Genomic DNA, 23,140 nt, shown 5'->3' with positions numbered 1-23,140 from the left:
AGGCCATCTCGCACCAAAAGTGATACATCTGTCACAGCTATCACAGCATCTCTTGAGCCATTTTTAAAATCAGCTGGGCCCCAATGTAAAGGAGTGTCGTGGTCTAAGAAGTAGCCCCATACATCACGCGTGCTGTGGAATACATACCACGGTGGTTTGGACCATGGGAAATGATGGAGCCAGCCAGCCATGCTGGAGTAAGCCTTCCTATGAGGGTCTGACCAGGATGGTCACACTAGGGTGGATGAGTCTGGAGGTGGTCTCAGGTAGCAGGAATAAAATAGAGCAAGCTGCAGCTTGGGCAAACACAGGCAAGAGCCTGGAGAAAGGAGGGAGAGACAGAAGGCTCAAGTCCCCGGGGAGGCAGGGGCTCCACAGCAGAGCTGCAGCCTATGCCCGTGACCTTGGGCAGCAGAGTTGATCGACTGTGTCACCCACCGGGTCTCTCGATGACCCTAAATCTTGAAAAGTCTAAAGAGCAGCATGTGGCAATCTACTTGACTTAGTTTGAGAAAATATGTGGGTCTTCCCGGGGAAAACGCTAGCTGTGAGCAGTAAGGGTCTGAGCATTCAGTCGCTCATCAAACCCCGGGGTGTGGAATCCACAGCAAGAGAATAGTGGCAAAGAACAGGCGTGAGCTGTCCAAGGCCATGGAGTGGAATCTTCAATGAAGCCAGCCTTAGAAGCCCGGTTTTTAGGGCCCCAAGTGTCATCTCATGACCATGTGAGATCTTGCTAAGGAAACAGAAAGGCGAGCTACAGCATCATCAGTCACTGGGCGCTCTTCCTTAGACCCCAGCCTTGTAAGCCTGTTCTGACAGCACATAAGGAGTGTGCATGGGGCGGGTCATATCATCGTCTTGCCTCTGGTGAAATGCACTTGCTTTTAGAGCGTGTTTTCAGCAATCTCTTGAAGGGGACATTCTTGCCCTTCCAGTTTCTTGCAGTCACTGTTTCCTAGTTTGACATCCTCATGACATTTGACTGAAATGCAGCCTGGCTGACCAGGACGCCTGCCTGGTACACAGTGTATAAAACAGCATCACTGGTGCTGTTGGGAAGCCAAACAGGCTTCTTAAACATCAGAAATGCTCTCATAAAACTCATTTTTCATGCAGCACAGGCTGCAATTTCCACATGGGACGAAGTGTGAAACTCAGCTTTTATGGGAGCGCTCTGAGATCGCCGTGAACTTTCAGTGACTCTCACGACATTATTCCCTAGAGAAGCAACTTCTTTTCTGTTGTGGCACATTTTCCTGTCATGGGCTCTGTCTGCAGAGAGACAATTACCCCTTTGCCGGAGAAATTGCTTGCTCGCTGACGGCCTGTAATTATTTCTCCTCCTGGCCACTGCAGTACTTTCTCACTGTCTCCCTCCCCAGACCTCCTTGGGAGCTTTCTCTCAGCACACCCTAATATCTGACTTGCCTGGAGGTGTACCCACACCTTCTGTCTCATGACTCAGCACAACAGCACTGGACCTGCTGCAAGCTTCGGCCAGAGGCTTAGTGCTGCCGAGAAAGGACACAGTTCGAATCAAGCGACAGTTTGGCTTGCTTTGTGCCCAGACTTGGAGTCATTCAGCGAGCCCTCAGGCTGGGTGTGGTAGCCCAGGCCTGTAATTCCAGCACTTGGGAGGTGGAGGCAGGGGGATCATGAGTTCAAGGCCAGCCTGGGCTACAGGAGATCTTACCTTTCTCCTTAGCTCTGGCCCACCTCTGCCCTTGAGTGGTTCATGGTGTGATGGTGAACTATGTGAATGCTCACGGCATGCACAGCTCATCAGAGAGATGGCTGTGTATCTTGTTTATTCCCAGGTCTCCAACAATATGAGCGAACTACTGAAAATATAACCCTGAATGTAATAGATCTATAATTATATACTTTAATATATTCAATATAATTCAACAGAATCCTAAATCAGCATTATATTTTTCAAAAGCTTTCTAAATTAGCATCCTAGTCTCCTCTATTAGAAAAATAAACCATATCTTAAGCATCTCTATTTATTTTTGGCAGATAATTTGAACTAAATTTGTTCTTACACACACACACACACACACACACACACACACACACACAAACACACACCACACATGATCTGCAGTACTAGATGGCCACTCATGTTAGGCAAATACTTTACCACTAAGCTACATCCCAGCCTCTTAACAACATCATTTCCTCTTTGGCTTTGTGGCCCATTTGTTATTTCTTTCAAGCCAGTGACTTTAAGATATTGATGAAGACAGCAATCCCACCCCGCAGTGGCAGGATATACCCCTGTGTGGCAGAAATGGACTGAACACTTATGTGCACTACATCATCCAGTCTTCACAGCAGCCTGGGAGCTCAGCCCCAGGTTATCTCCAGTGTCCAGTGAGGAAAGAGAGTTGTAGAGAGGTGGAGGAAAGGGAGGTGTAGAGAGGTGGAGGGAAGGGAGGTGTAGAGAGGTGGAGGGAAGGGGGCTGTAGAGAGGTGGAGGGAAGGGAGGTGTAGAGAGGTGGAGGGAAGGGAGGTGTAGAGAGGTGGAGGAAAGGGAGGTGTAGAGAGATGGAGGGAAGGGAGGTGTAGAGAGGTGGAGGGAAGGGGGGTGTAGAGAGGTGGAGGGAAGGGAGGTGTAGAGAGGTGGAGGGAAGGGAGGTGGAGAGAGGTGGAGGGAAGGGGGGGTGTAGAGAGGTGGAGGGAAGGGAGGTGTAGAGAGGTGGAGGGAAGGGAGGTGGAGAGAGGTGGAGGTGGAGGGAAGGGAGGTGGAGAGAGGTGGAGGGAAGGGAGGTGTAGAGAGGTGGAGGGAAGGGGGGTGTAGAGAGGTGGAGGGAAGGGAGGTGTAGAGAGGTGGAGGGAAGGGAGGTGTAGAGAGGTGGAGGGAAGGGAGGTGGAGAGAGGTGGAGGGAAGGGAGGTGTAGAGAGGTGGAGGGAAGGGAGGTGTAGAGAGGTGGAGGGAAGGGAGGTGGAGAGAGGTGGAGGGAAGGGGGGTGGAGAGAGGTGGAGGGAAGGGAGGTGGAGAGAGGTGGAGGGAAGTGGGGTGGAGAGAGGTGGAGGGAAGGGAGGTGGAGAGAGGTGGAGGGAAGGGAGATGGAGAGAGGTGGAGGGAAGGGAGGTGGAGAGAGGTGGAGGGAAGGGGGGGAGAGAGGTGGAGGGAAGGGGGTGGAGAGAGGTGGAGGGAAGGGAGGTGGAGAGAGGTGGAGGGAAGGGGGTGGAGGGAGGTGGAGAGAGGTGGAGGGAAGGGAGGTGGAGAGAGGTGGAGGGAAGGGGGTGGAGAGAGGTGGAGGGAAGGGGGGGGAGAGAGGTGGAGGGAAGGCGGGGGAGAGAGGTGGAGGGAAGGGAGGTGGAGAGAGGTGGAGGGAAGGGGGTGGAGAGAGGTGGAGGGAAGGGAGGTGGAGAGAGGTGGAGGGAAGGGAGGTGGAGAGAGGTGGAGGGAAGGGGGTGGAGGGAGGTGGAGAGAGGTGGAGGGAAGGGAGGTGGAGAGAGGTGGAGGGAAGGGGGTGGAGAGAGGTGGAGGGAAGGGGGGGGAGAGAGGTGGAGGGAAGGCGGGGGAGAGAGGTGGAGGGAAGGGAGGTGGAGAGAGGTGGAGGGAAGGGAGGTGGAGAGAGGTGGAGGGAAGGGAGGTGGAGAGAGGTGGAGGGAAGGGAGGTGGAGAGAGGTGGAGGGAAGGGAGGTGTAGAGAGGTGGAGGGAAGGGAGGTGGAGAGAGGTGGAGGGAAGGGGGGTGGAGAGAGGTGGAGTGGTGAGGCTGCGGCCACCAGATGATTTTAAGAGCCCGGATATTCACAGGGCTACTTCGGAGGCCCTACACCTGCTCCCAGCTCCAGTCACTTGCTTTGGTTTTTGCAGTAGTCCTAACCTCATTTCATGGAAGTGTGTGTGTGTGTGTGTGTGTGTGTGTGTGTGTGTGTGTGTGTGTGTACATGTCTGTGTACACATATGCTCTCACCTCCTTGTATATACTCTGGCACATTTTAGTCCTTAATATCATTGTCATGGTTCCTTCATTCTATCGTATAAAACTCTAGTGTCTATTTGACTAAGTATTATTACCAAATACCTACATGGACTATATCGTGGTACATCATCCTTCAGTGCCCCAGGCTCTGCGTGTACTTCTTCTGTTCCCAAGAATGAGCTGAAGACAAGCTCAGACAGGAGTGAGAGGTATGAGACCAGTCCTTCCGGAAGTCATCGCATACACTACACACACGCACACACACACACACACACACCCCAGAACTTGGCTGTGAGCCTGGGGGAGTGATGGAGGAGTCTGCTGCTACCTCTGTTCACTTCCCCACCCTCCTCCCGGTAAGGCCTTTGCTCCTTTGTTCCCTGGGTCTAGCCCACGAGGCAGCTCACCCTTCATGACATGACCTGGTAGGTGGGCCCTTTCCTTAGGCTGTAGGACTGGAAACTATGTCAGAGAACCCATTACAGATCCACAACCTGGAGCCAGAACAAGTAAGGAATCCTGGCATGCTGAGGAATTTTCCTCTTGCTTTAGTGCTGGGGGTTGAACTTAGGACTTATGTATGCTAGGTAGGCCCTCTCTACTGCTAAGCCACAAACTAGGCCCCCTTCTCACTTTTTGTTTATCTTGAAAGACTTACTTTGTTTTTAACTGTATGCTGGTTGGGGAAGGGTGTGTGCACATAAGTGCATATGCCCACAGACACCAGAGGCATCCAATACCCTGCAGGTGGAGTTACAGGCAGTTGTGAGCCACCCACTCGGGTTCTGGGAATCGAATTCAGGTCCTATGAAAGAGCAGTAAATGCTCCGAACTGCTGAGCCATCTTTCCAGCCCGCGCTTTTGTTTTTAAGACACGACCTCACTAAGCTGCCCAGGAAGGCCTTGAACCTGTGATCTTCCTGCCTGGTGCTGGGGCTCAGCCTATGTCTCAAGTGTCTAGAAGGGGACACTGGGGACATAGGTTGTGCCTGCAGGACTTCTGTGTGAGGCAATCAGAATGGGCTTCTTGGCAGAGATGACACTGAGCAGAAAGTCAGGTGAGCAGCTGAGAGGTGACAGGAGAAAAGCACTGTCCCTGGGGACCGCAGGGAAGGCCAAAGTTGACACTTACCATGAGTCAGCGCAGTGACTGCATGGCAATATGACTAGAAAGACAGGGGGACACACACAGAACAGAGGAGGGGGTTAAGTGGCCCTAGACAGAGGAGATAAACCATTTTAGAATAACAAAGCACTGACTAATGTGAGTGCTCCACCAGAGGTGATCCACCCCAGAGACTGCACTGCCTGTCCTTCTGACATGCCTGGCACCTACCTCCATCTTCGTCCCTCACAATGAAGCAGAAGTGATCCAAGGTAGGAAGAAAGGTAATGCCAAGGCCAAGGAGCTTCCATTCCGCACAGCAGTTTGCACATACATGTGCTCTTGAAGTGACGGAGAGCCTTCTGCACAGGCTGGAATAGTGATCCAGGAAGCTGAAGAGCTGGAGCGATGTGAGTGATGCATGCAGTACCTTAGAGCTGTGGATTTCTGTCAGTGACTGTGGTGAGAGCCACACAACACTGCAGATACGCCGAAACCACTGGCATGTGTGTGGCTGGAAATGGGCAGCTGTGCAGTGGGGTAACTTGTATTTCAGTAAAGCTTAGATGTCTGCCCAAAGAAACTGGAGCAAGAGACATCTCTGAATGCAGCAGTATAAGTAAAAGTGACTCTGCAATGACAGGTGGCAGCTTCTCACAGCCCTTAACAGATATAGGAGGTGAGTTTTCTGGGGGTGCTGAGCCCCAGCACCAGCCAGGGCCCAGGGTCTGGGTGTGGGTCTCAGGATGTTTAGATACTAAGTGAAGAGCCATCCCAAGTGTCACAAGTCCAGCACCTCACCAAGTAGTAGTGTTGGCAGGTGGCCTGTGTCACTGGGATAAGCAGACCCAAGACAAAAGGCCTACAGGTGCCACCTGGAGTCAGGACAGTCACCCTGGGCAGCTGCACTCATACTTCACCCTGGTGTATGAACACAGAGGGAGGGGTTCCAGTACAGCAGTGTCAGCTATCAGATTCCAACAGGAGTTTGTCTTGGTCACTGTTCTATTGCTATGAAGAGACACCGTGACCAACACAACTTATAAAAGAATGCATTTGATTGGGGGCTTGCTCACAGTTTCATAGTGTTAGTCCATGATCATTAGCGGGAAGCAGACAGGCATGGTGTTGGAGCAGTTGCTGAGAGCTTTACATCCTTATTTGCTGGCAGCAGGGGGAGAGAAAGAGAGAGAGAGAGAGAGAGAGAGAGAGAGAGAGAGAGAGAGAGAGAGAGAGAGAGACTGGGTTTGTTGTGGGCCAGTGACACACCTCCTTTTGTAAAATGGGAGGAGATAAACAATATTGGAGACTAGGGTCCGGGGAGCATGCAGAGTAGAGTTCAAGTTCCCAGCCCTCATGTAAAAAGATGACCATGGCTGCCATGCCTGTAACCTCAGCACTGGGAACAGAGATGGGTAGATCCTGGTAGCTCGATGGCCAGCCAGCCCAGCCAAAGCAGCATGTTTCAGGCTCAGTGAGAAACCCAGACTTAAAAGAATATGCAGACAGCAATAGAGGGGTGCACTCAACCTCCATGTCCACACATGGGCACATGTACTGCACACACAATTGGAGGTAGTCTTGGAGGTATAGCATTTGAATAAAGAGAGTTTCCAGAAAGATAGAAGACAGAGAACCTTGAGAAAGGGGGACACAAAGAGATGTCCAAGTGGGGGTGAAGCCAAACCTCAGGACAGAAGCCACCAAAGCCTGGCCTGTGGGGGACAGTTAGGTCAGGGTCAGCACTAGAGTAAGCATGCTCGGAGAATCATGGAGAATAAAAAAGCAAGGAGAGGGCTGGAGAGATGGCTCAGCGGTTAAGAGCACTGGCTGTTCTTCCAGAGGTCCTGAGTTCAATTCCCAGCAACCACATGGTGGCTCACAACCATCTGTAATGAGATCTGGTGCCCTCTTCTGGCCTGCAGGCGTACACGCAGGCAGAACATTGTATACATAATTAATAAATAAATCTTAAAAAAAAAAAAAAAAAAAAAAAAAGCAAGGAGAGGGGAGGTGGGGTGGGTGCCTGGTGATGAGTTTAAGCACAGGAAGTTTCCAGTTCTACAGAAGAGTTTGCATTGAATTCTGGGAAGCAGTGTGGGATACTAGTTTGGCACACAGGCCCTGGAGTCAAACCATAGGCACCTGTCTTGTTCTGCCACAGAAGAGCACTATGACCTGGGTGAGTCATTCTGCTTCTCGGAGCCTGTCTGAAGTAATATGAAGAGAATTTAACCAGATGTGGTTGCATATACCTGTGATCTCGTCACTCAGGAGGCTGAGGCAGGAGGATCACATGTTCAAGGCAAAGCTGAGCTACATAGTAAGAGAACCTGTCTCAGAAATAAATTAAATAAAAATGACTGTTTATGAAGCAAACAGACCTTACAGACGTCCTCTCAAGGGTTCAAACCAGGGAGTACACAAACTTTCCTTTAGACCCCATCGTTTTTCTAGCTGTCCTGACTAACTGAGCCTCCATGTTCTGCTGGCCCGAGATCAGTGCCCCTCCCCTGCTCTCCCCCTGCCTGCCTCCCTCCTCCTCTAAAGACATTTTACATAGCTCCTTTTAGATTGATTTATTTGGCACCGTCTCAGATTAGCCCTCGAGCTCAGCATCCTTCCTCAGCCTCCTATACCAGGAAGAATTCAGGAGTCACCATCGCCAGGCCCCTCCTCCTGAGTCTCACACGTTCTTATAAACGCAGGACGACCTCAGCTAAGCATCGAAGTGATAAAATACAAGTCAAGATATGGGAGCCTGGCTTGTTACAGGCAGGTTTTATAGGCATTGTGATCATTTGTTTGGTTTGCCTGTTTTAGAAACATTCTATTTATTGTTTTTAAATAAAAGCTTTTTTTTTTTAATTTTTACTTTACATATACGGATTTGGCCTGCTTGTTTGTGTACCTCTTGCATGCAATGCCTGCAGAGGCCAGAAGGGGGCACTAGAACCCCTGGAACTTGCCATGTGGATGCTGGGACTTGAACTTGGATTCTCAGGAAGAGCATCAGTCCTCTTAACCACTGAGCCATCTCCCTGATCCCTTTATAGTATTTTAAAGCTTAACTACTAAAACAGGAACATTGTTATAATTTTGGAGCATTTTATTTTAGAAATTAGATTTTGGCTTAGTTATTTGATACTGTTTGAATATTTAGAAATATTTGTTAAGTAGATTTATAGGTAGAAACATTTAGCAAATTAAGTAAGTATAAGTAGTCCTTAAATTTTTAAAATTTCTTGCTGAGTGTGGTAGTGCGTGCCTATAATCCCAGCACTGAGAGTCACACATTCAAAGCCAGCCTACTCTACATGAGTTCCAGGCCATCCAGGGCTACACAGTGACGCTCTGTCACACAAACCAAAGAACTGGGGCTGGGGAGATGGCTGATTGTAGGGGAACATGAGTACATCCTGTCCTTGCAGAGGACCCAAATTCAGGTCCCAGAACCCACAGCAGGTGTCTCATAGCTGCCTGTAACTCCAGCTCGGTGGAGGAGGGGGTCCCACTCACATGCTTGCACCCACATACAGACATTCATACACATCATTAAAAGTAAAAATAAATCTTTAAAAATTTAACATAATGAGCAAACACAAAAAACAGACCATGCCTGAGTGTGGTAGTACAAGCCTATAATACCAGCACCCACGGAATGAAGGCAGGAGGATCCCAAGTTCAAAGCCAGCCTAGCAAGATCCTGTCTCAAACAAATAACAAAAAAACAACAACAACAAAACCAGGCCTTCAGGTATTAAAGATTCAGGAAACAATGATGTGAAATAAGGTGTTGGGGGTTTCTGTTATAGGAAGTTGGCAAGTGAAAGCTTTTGTTTCTGTTTGTTTTGTTTTGTTTTTGTGAAGACTGTACATGGGTCAAGAGTAGAGGTTGGGGCTGGAGAGATGGTTCAGTGGTTAAGGATACATATTGCCCTTGCAGAAGACCCAGGTTCCGTTCCCAGCACCCACACTGGGAAGCTCCCAACTCCAGCTCCAGGGGATCTGATACTCTCTTCTTGGCCTATGCAGGCACCCACACTCATGCACATACTCACACACAGACATTCACATATACATATAATTTAAAAATAAAATGAATCCTTAAAAACAGTAAGACTTGCTGTGTAGTCCAGGTCACCAGAGTTCAGATCGCAGCACATGAGCGGCCAGACGTCTTCACGAAAGCCTGTTACCTCAGCTCCGAGACAGTCGGTCGAAGACAGGATGGTTGCTGGGGAGGGGCAGTGACATCCCATGAGCTGAGCCTGGGAGCAAGGAAGTGAGGAGTGCTCCAGGAGCACGTGGTCCTGGAGGAGCCACTGGTGCTCCCTGCTGTCCTCACCACCCCCAGTTGGTGTGGATGCTGTTTCAACCCCAGTAAAGCGGGCATTGCTGATGAATGGTAGGCCCGGGTGGGCAGAGGGGTGCCCTGCGGATCTGTCTGCTGGAACCTGACACCCAGCAGGGTCTGAATTTGCTGTTACTGCACTTACCACCGCTGCTTGAACATTCATGATGCCCACTGTAAAAAAGCGGCATGTCGGGTTTTTGGGGAAACGTCACTCTTCTGTTTAGAACTACAGAGGATGAGTGGAGCTTTCTCTAGTAATAAAGGGCTCTGCAAAGGGAAGTGAGAGCAGAGAGTGGAGAGAGGACAAGATGAGAAATGACCCTTGTTGGCCCACGAGAACAAATGGCAGAAACAGCCGGGCTTGCACACAGCGACATGAGGTCCATCCAGATGTGAACAGGTGTGTGGGGTTGATATTCTTCATGTGATTCACAAAACCCATTTCTTCTAAAACCTTTGCCGACAACCTGTGGGAGTTTCTGGGCTCTCCTTATTTCCCTAACTGGAAATGCTGCCTTGAGTAACCAAGGCACAAAACCCTCCCTCCCCTCCCAACTCAAGTCCTGGCTGCCCTGTGCCCCTGTGGGGCCAAAAGGTAGAAAATCCAACCCAAGCAGATCAGAGCTGACGTGTTTTCTCTACAACATAGCACCTTAAATTATGTTTCTTGTGTATGTGGTGATATTGTGTCCCCCAATATATTGTGCACCCTAATAAACTTATCTGGAGTCAGAGAACAGAACAGCCACTAGATAGACATGGAGGCCAGAAAATGGTGGCACACACACCTTTAATCCTAGCATTCCAGAGGCAGAGATCCCTCTGGATCTCTGTGAGTTCAAAGCCACACTGAAAATAGCCAGGCATGGTGACACACACCTTTAATCCCAGGAAGTGATGGCAGGAAGCAGAAAGGCGTGAGGACCAGTAACTAAAGCCTCTTTAAGCTTTTTAGTGGAGATCCATTCGGACGAGGACACAGAGGCTTCCAGTTTGAGGAAACAAGATCAGCTGAGAAGTTGGTGAGGTGAGGTTGGCTGTGGATTGTTCTGTTTCTCTGATCTTTCAGCGTTCACCCCAATACCTGGCTCTGGGTTTGTTTTTATTAATAAGACCTTTTAAGATTCATGCTACATATGTAAGCATTAATGACGATCATGGTCACACTGCTGAATCCTTGTCTAAGACCCTGAAGCTCAAAGAAGTGTCACTTGCCTGCGCTCACACAGCTTGTCAAGGGCAGCACCTGGGCCCAGCCTGGACCCCCAGCCTGGAGAAAAGAGATGGAGACACTGTCCACCGGTACTGCTGAGCCAAGGCAGACAGGGCCTGGCTTCCTGTGGACTCCTTCCTGCCTTTTCTTGTTTATGATGATGGGAGAGGATGATGGGAGGCCATGTTAATGCAAGTACATAACATATTTGAGCATATTACCCCATACCCCTCTCCCCTCCCCCTTTTCCTAGTTCATGAACTGACTTGTTTTGCCTTGTTTTTTGAGACAAGGTCTCACTATGTAGCCCTGACTGTCTTAGAATTCACTATGTAAACGAGGCTGGCCTCAAACTCAGAGAGATCCACCTGCCTCTGCCTCCAGAGTGCTGGGATTAAAGGCATGAGCCACCATGCCTGGCTTCTGAACTGGCTTTTCTCAAAGTATGATATGTTACATATATGAGTAGTTTTCTTACACTGTCGTCCATTTATCTGAGTACTTACTACATGTCAGCCCCCCTGTGCTGGGTGTGCTGTTGACATTGGTTCTAATCTTTAAGTTGCAGGGAAGAGAGCTGTACCACTTTCGTGGAAAATCGGCTGGTAAAAGCCACCATGTGAACCCAGCTCTGACAGCTCTCAGTTCTAGGAGAGAACTAAATACAGACAGGTCCATCTTGTGCATCACTCCCAGGCAAGGGAGGTGATGAGTTTCATGCAGTGCCCTGGGGCGCTATGGTGCACCAGTGACTAGGGTTATATACACGTGCCCAGTCTGGTGCCCACAGCGCTGCTTTATTCATGCTCTCACACTACCTTTGACTCTGAAAGTACCCTACATTATGACATGCCTGCCTGTCTGCTTTGGCTGTGGCCCATGTGGTTTCCAGCACCCCTGTCCAGCCCCCCTCAGGGTCTGGTCCCTTTTGATCCAGTTTAGTTTGAAGGTTTTATCTTCTACTGGGCTTCATTAAGGGGCTTCCCCACCTCCTCCCCCAGGTTATAAATGCTGAGTGGTTCTTGGTATTCAGATGGACAAATTAGCCCAATTAGATGGGTAAATTAGTCATTTTTATTTTCTGAAGTCCTGCCTTTCCAAATCACATTTACAGCTTTCTAACCAGCAATTTAAAGGGCACCAGCATGTGGCCTTTGTTTAGGAGTAAAATGTCTTAAGCAATGCCCTACTTAGAAATAGCCTTAGAGCTTTGCTCAGGACAGACTGGGAAAGTGGCCACGTGATACCCCAGTCGTCTGGTGTGAGCATTTCCAAGCTTGCTCTCTTTTATTTTAGGTGGTGATGGGTGGGTGTCATAATCAAGTATAGCGGGGTTGACTAAAACCCACTTCTAATTCCCAAGCCTCATTTTAGTAAAAAAAAAAAAAAAAAAAAAAAAAAACACTTTTTCTGTACCCTTCCCTCTACCACCCCATACTCTCTGCAAGAGCTGCTGGCAGCTACCAAAACAGAAAAGCCTGGATTCTACCTGAGTAAGTGGTGAAGAGCCAGCAAATGTGGAGGAAGTTAAGATGGACCCTGTAGGGGAACTGGGGAGCTGTACCTTAGGTTAGGGAAGCAGCCAAGGGGAAAGCAGCATCCCTTCATAGCTCATAGAGAACATGGACACCTCTTAACCCCCACAGGGCTCGGATTCCTCCCCACCTGACAGTTACCACAGGATTAAATGAGATAAAGCATGGAGCTCACTTGAAACATAGGAGGCACTCAATAAATGAGAAGTCCCTCCTTCCTGGACCCTTTCAACGTTCAGTCTCAGATGATGGCGTCCTTGGCTGCTGGCTCAACTGCTCTTCAAACAGTCTTATTAATGCCTATTAAAATGAAACCCAATAAAAGTGCCAATATTTGGTGTTGAAATAATTGATGTTGCAGAGAGAGCCTATGAAGCACCTAGGCAGGCCCCTGGTGCAATTTAGCCTCACACCTGGGGGATGAATTTCACAACTGTAATTGCTACCATATAATTCTTATTAATGTTGTGCTATAATTCCTATTTATTCCACGGGGCTTGTAAATGCATTAGGACTTGTCAACATATTATTTTACACTGTTTATGATCTGTAGAATTATGTCCTTCAGGGTTGTATTGTGCAAAAGTGAAAATAAATGGCTTTGGGCCTCCCTCATTAAAAAGAGTAAAATGGGACCACTGTTGAAGTGGTTCTCCATCCCGGTTGTCCTGAAGCCAGAGAAGCCAAGTCTTAATTCAATTCTAGGCAAAGTCCCTTTCATCTTTACAAATATAAAAGGATCCATCTTCCATCCTGAGTGGCGATTCAGCAAATCAGGTCTGCTGGGAAATGTGTAGCCAGAGGGCAGATGAGATAGGTGGGAAGGAATGTTCTCTCTACCAGAAGCCAGACCTGCACCTTGTAGCTCTTGGCATTTCTGCCCTCATTGCTTCCTGGCTTGGGGTGACCCCACTTCAGTTCCACAATAGCCTCCATAGGCTAAAGATCCGACAGGTATCCCCTCCTAAGGACAGATACCTAAAATGTATGAAGCTCAGTTCCCTCCCAGAACTGTTTGTATTCTAGACTAGGAAAGCAGAAAACCAAGGGACAGAGTTCTGCCCATCAGAATGTCGGGATCTGGCTTGTGTATGTATTGAGAGGGTTTGTCATTGTTGACTATTTGTGGTTGGACCCTTGAAGTGACCAGCGACCTCCTCTGTCTCCTTCCTTGATCCAAAAGGGCCGCTCTTTTCAAGTTCCTCCCTACTATTTTCTGAGTCTCTCTGTATGTCCTGGGTCCTCCAAAACCTCTATGGCTAATTTTGGTCAGCAAGCTCTGCCCTCTGATTCAAGGTAAACTTTATTAGCAGTCCTGGGAGTGTCAGAGTGCAATCAAAACATCCTACAACATTTCTCTGTTTTTGTCTAAATAAAAAGGGAAGGTTTTTTACTCTAACACAGTGAAACTATATACAGTAAGAAAAATTATCAGGTAAGAATTGCATCTACAATGTCTAGTCTATTTGCATTTACAAATTCAGAAAAAATACTCCATTATCTATCCTACTTGGTGAGTCCAAAGTTTTGTTCCTAATTCATTTTCTATCCTAACTTACATTACCAACCCAAAACTATCTTTTTAGACCTCAAAACATTTTCTTAAACAATTTATGCTTTTATGTCTCAACCTTATATACTTTATACCTCTTTTGTGAGTTTCTTTTATGAATTTGGTAAACAAGAAAACTGTAAAACTATAATTATCTATTCTTCAACCCCATCAGAGACCCAAGAAGGATAAAATATTACCTGAGTAAACAGGAAGTGCAGAGCAAGCAACTTCCAAAATTATAGAAATGTCAGAGACATCTGGCTGCCTGGGCAGTCACCCAAGGTTCCTCTGCAACATTGGGGCATCCATCTTCAGCCTACAGGCCTAGAGTCTCTGACAGACTTTTCTGTGAAGCAGGCATTTTTGAAGGACTGTTCTACCTTGTCTTGGCAAAGTTTGGCAAGTCTCCTTCTGTGTCCTGCTTGTCCAATTTGGACAACATGCTGTCAGCAGTTGAGGCCAAGGCAGTTTCTTCCCCAGTGGCTAACTATGCCACAGTGAAAGCAAGCTCCACATGGAGGTTCTTAGATGCCCATCATCTTTTTTGAAGTAGATTGGTGCTACCAGGAGCAGATGTGTCTCACTGTCATGAAAAGCACTATGCTATTAAAACATCTTAAATGCCATATTCTGTAGATCTCTGAAGTGTTTGGAGACCATCTGTCTATTTAAAATATATCTGTTTGACTTTAAAAACATACCTAACATGGCCACAAATCTGATTGTTAGATGACTAACTACTAACTTGTATTTCTTAATTATCCTAAATAGTTTGTAATAATAACTTTCAAGGATTAGAAATTTACATTGCATTGTTAAATGAGCTGCATATATACAATACCTTAAACAAGAATAGAAAAAAAAAAAAAAAAAAAGCCGGGTGGTGGTGGCGCACGCCTTTAATCCCAGCACTCAGGAGGCAGAGGCAGGCGGATCTCTGTGAGTTCGAGGCCAGCCTGGTCTACAGCACGAGATCCAGGAAAGGCGCAAAGCTACACCGAGAAACCCTGTCTCGAAAAACCAAAAAAAAAAAAAAAAGAATAGAAACATATATACAGTATAACAAAATTAACCTTAAATTTGTATCAATATATAAAAGTCAATACCAATGTAAAATATTTAAGACTGGTAGTTGCTTTTTTTAGTTTAAAAGTAGTTTCAATAATCTACTCTTTTATTCTATCATTTCTATATCCCCCCCTTTTCTTTTCAGAAAAAGATCCTTGAATCCAACCTCTTTTGTTTAGTTTTTTTTTTTCCTGACCATAACCCCTTAAACATGACAAACATACACAACCCACCAAAAACCACCTACCCCACTTCTTGGGAATGCGGGCTTTGTGTTCTCTAGACTGCTTCCTGTTATCTGGGGGGTAACAGCATCTTTAGGGGACCCTAAGAAAATTGAGATAATGGTCAAGTCCTAGGAGAGCTAGCTGAATTATTTTTTTGTTTAGTCTCTGTGTGGTGGGAAAATATAGGGCTTATCTGAAGTCTTGGCTGAAGTAGTCTGTGAGGCTGGACCAACCCAGCTAGCAGCATTAAAGATGTTCTGGATGCAGAATTTTGAGGAAATTGCAACAGAGGCATTCTGAGAGGCTGGATCACCTGGGCTACTTGTCTTCATTGGTGTCTGGTCTTTTTGTTCTGAAAACACACAACCTTTTAAAGGTAACATACATATCTGTATTAACACAAGCATGGATGTGTACAAATCAGTTTAATAAAAATTTGAACGGCCAATAGCTAGACAGGAGGTATAATCAGGACTTCTGGGCAGAGAGAGAACTCTGGGAAGAAGAAAGGCAGAGTCTCCAGCTAGACACATGATAGGAAGCAAGATGGGCCATATAGAGATGAGGTAACAAGCCACATGGCAGAAGGTAGATTAAATAATATGGGTTAAGTTATAAGAACTAGTTAGGAACAAGCCTAAGCTAAGACTGAGCTTTCTAACTGTAATAAGTCTCAGTGTCCTTATTTGTGAGCTGCCCCTCCTGTCCTGCGGCTGGGGCAGATCTGTGGGGAGGTGACAGTTTCTGACGGTCCTTGCACTTTCCTTCTGCTCCACAGGCAGCGAGTATGATGAGGAGGAGGTGGACTACGAGGAGTCTGATAGCGATGAATCCTGGACCACAGAGAGTGCCATCAGCTCTGAAGCAATCCTCAGCTCCATGTGCATGAATGGAGGCGAAGAAAAGCCTTTTGCCTGTCCAGTTCCTGGATGTAAAAAGCGATACAAGGTAAAGGAAAGAGCTCTTCATTGGTGTAAGTGCCTGGCAGAGGAGCACGTGTGAGAGAGTTGACCCTTCACTGTTCCAGAGAGCCTGCTGTGGGCCAGGAACAGACACCTCCTTTCCAGAGTTCATGGGTGCACATGCCCAGTGCCCTCTGCCGAACATCGGCTTCGGTTCTGGATGACTGGCAGGGGTCTCTCCTTCTTTGACTTGTGTAGGAGGTTCATGGCAAAGAGATCTTGTGTAGGAGGCCCCTGGCTTGGATCCTCTTAGTAAGGGCCTGTCAGATGTCCAGCACAGGAGCTGGAGTGTCCGTGGGAGAGATTGGGGCCTAGCATGCAGGAGGAACTGCTTCCATTCAGCACCACAGAAACAGAGCCAGGCCTGTGGCAGCCTACCAACTTGCCAAACGCTTCCTTCAGTGGACAGATTTCCAGGTGGCCAAAGCTGTAAAAGCTCTAGCCGGTTTACAGAGCCTTCTGGAAAACAGGGCAGGGTGTTTGCCTTCCAGCTGGGCAGTTCTCACTCCCCTCCCCCTTCCCCATAAAAGATCAGGAGAAGAAAATGCTTTGATTTCCCCAGTTGAGCTTCTGCTCTGTGGACCTGCTGCGTCTCTAACAGGCCTCCCTGGGTAGCTGGTGGCACTAACTCTTCTACTGAGACAAAACAGTAAAACAAACCAACAAGGAGAAGTATCTGCAGGAAGTTCCCACCAGTGGTAGCAGCTCTTTAAAATCCAACTGTGGTAGAAGTAGAAAAGTCCAAGCATGCCTGGCAGACCCCACAGCCCTCTAACTTGCCCGTCTGTACACACTGGCTGTTTTTAAAGGCTTGAACATGGGTAGGGAGCATGAGCTCTTCTCACACCGCCCCTGAAAGCTGTGTCTCTGAACTTCATGGAACAATTCATTGTCAGTATTTTAACCTCTGCTATGGAAAAGCAGAAACCAGGAGGGCATCACAAAGTTAAGTGGCCCACTCACCTTCTCTGTGAACTGTTAGTCCAGAGGGCCTTCATTAAACAGGAAGTCAAGCCCTAGGACAGAGATGTGAGTCCTGTCCACCTCCTGAGGGCTGCTCAGGCCAGGTCAAGACATCACAGACCACACCTGTGCAGCTTCTCTATCAAAGCTTCGAGGCACAGAGAAAAGAGGGCCTCTAACAGTCCTGGTACAATAGGCCTCTAACAGTCCCAAAGGGCAGAGGGAGATGGGGAGCCCTGGGGGCAGCGCTCACTGCAGAAAGCTGCTTCCTCCTGTTTGAATTTCCAGGAAGAGGCAGACAGGGAATGGCAGGGCTGTCCTGCCTGTGCTGACCCACTCTCCCATCAGCTGCTCCCCTTCCCTCTGCCTCCTCCCCAGTGTCTGAACACCGTGTGGGCAGAGCCTTGCACATCAGCTATGTTGAGGAGTCCAAGGAATAACTTGCATCAAGGGACCAGACAAGGGAGGAGATACAAGCTCCACCTTCACGCTGGTCCAGAGGGAGGGGCATTCCTCCCCCCTTCCCTCTAGATACATTTTTCCTTGTTCCTATTCTGTATCCCATGCATTTCTGTCTTCTTATTCTCTTGAAGTTTCCAGCAGTTTCTTCCTTTAATTATCTAGGTCTGGGTTGACAGGCAGCCTTGAATGTTCTCTCCTTAGGGAACCTCTGCTGCTGGGGATGAAGGCTTTGGGCACCATTAACCGACAGCTGACAGGGTGGAATTAGCGGTCCTAATGTCTGTAAGAGAAGTGTTTCCTTTTCTGAGCCAGAATGCCCAGTGACGATACACCAGAGATACCCGGCCCCTCCTCCCAACGAGATGCTGAGCTTCTGTCACAGCTGTAGCACAAGCAGAGCTGTTGTGAAGGAATTAGTTCATCTTCAGGGTGTACTTAGTGGCACTGGTATTGCCAAGAGGGTAGCAACCTGCCCGTGTGCTCTGGAATCAGGCGGAGTCCATAAGGGTGGCCATATTGTTTATTCCCAAGACCAGTCAGACTTTAATTTTACACTGCATTCAGCAGGGAGTTTCTGGCAGGTGTTCTCCTGCTGGACACCGACTTAGATGTAGCTCTCCTCACGCCATCTAGACTTCACATAAAGAGTAGGACACAGAAAAGAAACCTAAGAGGAGGGCCTGATGCCTGCATCTTCCCTGGCTTAGGATGCCCTCCCCCCAGAACTTTGTAGAGGGAGAAAAATACCTCCCACCCCAACAGCTGTAATAAGATAAAGGTGAAACACAAACCTAAGTTTATTAACATGTATGTTTCATATATGTGCACATAGGAACAGCAAGGAATGAGTGAGCAGTTGTTGCAGAATAACTGTTTACACTGTGTGAAGATGTATCACTGTGATTGGTTCAATAAAGAGCTCAATGGCCAATAGCTCGGCAGGAGAGAAGAGGCAGGATTCTGGGCAGGGAGAGGGATGTCAGTGAGACACAGAGGGAGCCAGACATACAGTACAGCGGGGAGGTAAAAACCCATGTGGCAAAACGTAGATTAATAGAAACGGGTTAATCTAAGTTGTAAGAGCTAGTTGGGAGAAAGCCTAAAGCTAAGGCCAAACTTTCATAACCAATAGTAAGTCCCCATGTCGTTATTTGGGAGCTGGTGGTCCCCAAGAGGAAGTCCGACAAGGAAGACTACTAGAGCAGTTTTCAGAGCTGGCTGTGAGTCTCAGCTTTGTCATCTTCCAACAACGAACACCGATTTCTAGAGAGAAGGCAGAGGCCACACTTGCACGGTGCACAGGGAAATGAGTGGCCAATGAAGTGTTGCCTACAGGTTCTCTGCTACCATCTCCAGGCTGCTAGGTGACTTTAGGGGCTAACCTGGCTCCCCTGAAGAGAAGGCAGGATGCAGAGGCAGAGCAGAGAGCCATGCGGCTGCTTTCAGCCCAGCAGTCTTGGCAGACATGCTTGGGTGGAATTTTCTGGGCCCCATACTTCCTGTCTCGCGTACCTCTTACTGTAAATCTCCTGCCTCTGTCAGGCTCCCAGTGCCCACTCTGGACTGGTCTCTCACCATACCCAGTGCTCTGAAGGTGCCAGCTGCTGTTACAGCCCTCCTAGGCACCCAGCACGGGCCCCTGATGTGATAAATAACCTCAGAACCAAGTAAAGCATCGCACCTGAAGAGGGGCGTGGGGCTCTCCACACTCTGACGCGCTGGCACAACAGGGCAGCATGGTTTGTTTAGTTTTTTCCAAACCCCCAAGTGCTTCCTGCCAAGGGCACTGACCCCTCCCCCACCTCTGTGCAGCTTCCACTCTTCTGCTTTGGAGCCAAAGAGCAGAGACCCACACCCTCCCTCACCCGGCCCTCACCTTGGAAAGTGTAAAAACAAGTCCAGCTGCGCAGTTTCTCCCCTCTGAGTTGTATACTAGTGGTGAGGGTTGAATGTGACTTAAGAAATTCGGAAGAAGCGGGGGGGGGGGGGGGGGGGGGGGGGGGGGGGGGCGGGGCGGGGCGGGGCGCGCACGCCTTTAATCCCAGCACTCGGGAGGCAGAGCCAGGCCAGATCTCTGTGAGTTCAAGGCCAGCCTGGGCTACCAAGTGAGTTCCAGGAAAGGTGCCAAAGCTACACAGAGAAACCCTTTCTTGAAAAAAACCAAACAAATGCGAAACAAGTCCCTTCATAGGTGTCCCTGGATTGAGAGTGCAGCAGACAGGCCAGCAGAAGCAATGAGTCTGTTTTTGGGGTATTCCCACAAGGGGGCTCAAATGGACCCAGTTCCCTTTGGATCCAGAAGGGACTGGAGCTCGGCAGTAAATAGCCAGAGCCTTCACTGTGCTCCCTTAAGTCCCTAATTTCCCTTTTAGAAATGTATCCTAGACTGAGACTGTGGCTCAGTGGTACACTTGCTCTGGCTTCCACCCTCAGCTCCACAAGACGTCTTCCCTGACCTCTCTTAAAATGTAGGCACTGATGTAGGAAATAGTAAACTAACAGTAAGGGAAGAGAATCAAATTCTGCCCACAGAATTCTATTCTCCGGAAGTATTTAACAATGAAGGAACCTCCTCAGGTAACATTGTATATGAAGAGGCGACTTCTTTGACACACATACACTAAATCCTGAGCCGCCTTTGATGTGAGCAGGGCGCCTGTCCCACCACAGTCCCTTGGTACCATCTGCATATGGACGTGTGCACTGAGCACGTGACCCATGGTGGGCATGGCACGCTTTTGCCTGACTAGCCCAGTGTGGTCACGCACCCAGAGTGCTGTGGAGACAAGCCGCGTGCCTCTCGTGCGGCCTGGGGCTGTTGAGAATCCCCTCTGCTGCTCCAGATGGTCTCCTCAGCTGCTGTGGTCCCTTTCCTTCTCACCAAATTCCCCAAGAACCCTCTCCACTCCCTTCACCTAGAGCAGGAGGACCTCAAGGAATTGAATTTCAGTTTTCCTATCTAGGCACATCACATACTAGAGATTTGGGCTGAAACACTCAACACCAAACATGGAACAGGCCAGAGGCCCAGCTCAGCGTCTGCCTCAGGCCTCCTATGGAACAGCCTGCAGTTTTTCTACTCATCAGTCTAGTCTGATAAGGGCAGGAGGTCTTAATGGTAGGATCCAAATTCCCCCAAACCTAAGCCCTTTCCTCGGCCCCTGTATGGCCTGCCTTCCTAGCTAGCCCAGGGTCAAGACTATTGGGAGTCCCAGCCCTTCACAGTAGGAAAAAGTGCCCAAATCACCAGCTGTGTTTGAACTGAGCAGTAGCTAGCATTTTGGGAGGACACCTAAGGAAATACAGACCATACAACTGCCTTACCTGACTCCCTTCCAATTCCCAAAGGCAGTCATTCTCTGTGTGTCATTTCCTCACCTAAAATGTGACTTGCTCATCCGGCAGCATCAAGCCTCCAGTGCTAACTTTTAGACTTTGCTTTGTATGAACCTTCCTGTTCTTTCAAAATTTAGTTCCCTCACCTCTGTTGAGAATCCAGAGGATCTGAGCATTTTGTTAATATTTCTGAGGGGCAGAAACTCAAAGCGTAATGTCATCACAAATTTGAGTGACTCGTAGCCGCTCTTCTTGCCTTGTCATCTTCTTGCCTACATATTTGAGTGACTAGGTGGAAGAAAGCTTTTAAGAATCTGGAGCTGGGGCTGGAGATGGCACAGCACTTAAGAATACTTCCTGCTCTTCAAGATGACCTTTCAGTTCCAGGTACCCACATCAGCAGCTCACAAGTACCTGGAATTCCATGTGGCATACACAAAAGCACACACAATAGAAACAGAATAAAGTCAGAACAGAATCGGGGCTGGAGATGGCTCGGTGAGAGAGTATTTGCTGAGCTTGCGTTTGTGTCTGGATCCTAGCACCCATAGCAGGCGGGCACAGCCAGGAAGGAGCAGCCAGGAAAATTGCTGTGGCTTGCTGGCTGCCGTCCCAGCCCCAGGCTGAGACTTGAAGGCAGCCAGGCAGCGAATGATAATGCAGTCGTCACATCATCTGGCCTCTGCATACCCATCGGCACACACACCTTCTCACATAGAATGCGATCCCTACACCAACGGTGCCAAGGCTTCCCCACTGATACCTGGGAGCTGGGAAACCACAGCAGCTGAGGTGCTAGCCTGCTCTCTTCAGCGATCCTGAGAAATAACATGCTTCCAAACATGTGGCTGCCTGCCTTCTTCCCAGCAGAAAGCCTTAATGGGAGGTTTGTCCTTTTTCAGAAAAAGGCAACAAAGCCTGCCGGACTCATGTCCCACTCCTGGTGGACTGTGTTTGGGTTCCCGGGGCAGGCTTTAAATGTCTGTCTGGCTTCAACTCTCTGGCCTAACTAGGTATAAAAATCCAAGCCCGGATGGCATTACCAGTTACTCGGCCTCTTTGCTTCTACCTGAACAAGGTATGAGTGGTAGTGGGCATAGGGGGTGTGTTTTATTTAATCCATTGTGCTGGCTAGTTTTATCTCAGCTTGACACAAGCTATTGTCCTCTGAGAGGAGAGAGCCTCAACTGAGAAAATGCCTGCTGTGGGCCACCACCGTGTAGGGCAATTTCTTAATTAGAGATTGGTGGGGGAGGGCCCAGCCCACTGTGGGTGGGGCCACTCTTGGGCTGGTGGTCCTGGGTTCTATAAGAAAACAGGCTGAGCAAGCCATTCGAAGCAATCCAGTAAGCAGCACCCTTCCATGGCCTCTGCATCAGCTCCCGCCTCCAGGTTCCTGCCTTCACTGCTTTGGATGATGGACTGTTAAATGGAACTATCAGTGAAATAAGCCCTTTCCTCCCCAAGCTGCTTCAGTCATGGTGTTTACCGCAGCAATAGGAACCCGAAGACATCCATCTTCCAACAAGATTCACAGAAATAGACATGAAATGTTTGTGCCCTTCACCCACAGAAACACTAGTGTTCACTGAAGATCCACTGAGCTGATAAAACAGGGTATTAGCAAGCAGACAAGACAAACTCCTAGCTTTTGTGAACCAGAGGACAACTTCAGCACACTGGATTCAGGAGTCTTTTCAAGTTTTTTGGAAAGTGCTAGGGACTAAATCCGGAAGTTCATGCCTGCCACGCAAGTACTCTACAGCCCTGGGAGTCTTTTTCTCAGATTGTCATTCTCTCCCTCCTACCCCAAACATAACACCCACAGCTTTTCTTAGTTAGCTTACTACTGCTATGATGAAACGCCATGACTGAAAGCAGCTTGGGCAGGAAACATTTTAAATTATTATTATGTGTGTAAGTGGGTCTGTGTTTATGTGCAGCTAAGTGAAGGTTTCTTCTGGGGTCAGAAGGGGGTGATCCCCTGGAACTGGAGACTGGGGCAGTTGTAAGCAGCCCCATGTGGCTTCTGGAGCATTCTGCTAATCTAAATATCCAGATTCTTATCATCTGTTGCTAAGAAATCGAACCAGCATTTTGTCAGTCGTGGGACCAACTTTATACAAATAATCTAAATTTTAAGAGCATGCTGTTTGCAGTGCAGTACATCAATAACGGCAGTGCCCACTCACAGCTCTGCCCACGCAGGGCTAACTGTCAAGATTCTGACCGTCCAGATTCCAGGCAAGGTGTGGCAGGGAAGAGGCAGGGAACTTACCACAGCTGTGTGACCACAAAACATGAGTTTCCAAATAAAAAACTTACACATCTTACATTCGATCTGATTTTTGTTGTGTCCTTTAGAAAGGTATTTTGTTGGTCATTCTGAAACATTCATAGGATTTCCAATTAACT

The 23,140-nt window shown here is 48.4% G+C and overlaps 1 protein-coding gene across 2 annotated transcripts in view; it reads left to right on the top strand.

Annotated features, from left to right (window-relative positions):
- Jazf1 (JAZF zinc finger 1) overlaps nucleotides 1-23,140 on the top strand; it is a 322,765-nt gene that overhangs the window by 297,087 nt on the left and 2,538 nt on the right. For both annotated transcript variants that reach the window (XM_052721270.1, XM_052721271.1), the window contains one exon: nucleotides 15,781-15,950. In XM_052721270.1, the coding sequence (XP_052577230.1) occupies nucleotides 15,781-15,950 (170 nt within the window). The remainder of the gene's footprint in view (nucleotides 1-15,780; nucleotides 15,951-23,140) is intronic.

The sequence above is a fragment of the Peromyscus californicus genome, unplaced genomic scaffold (assembly GCF_007827085.1).
Source record: "Peromyscus californicus insignis strain IS unplaced genomic scaffold, ASM782708v3 Scaffold_6__1_contigs__length_162567912, whole genome shotgun sequence".
NCBI classification, from domain to species: domain Eukaryota; kingdom Metazoa; phylum Chordata; class Mammalia; order Rodentia; family Cricetidae; genus Peromyscus; species Peromyscus californicus.
This window is presented reverse-complemented; position numbering and strand designations above follow the sequence as displayed.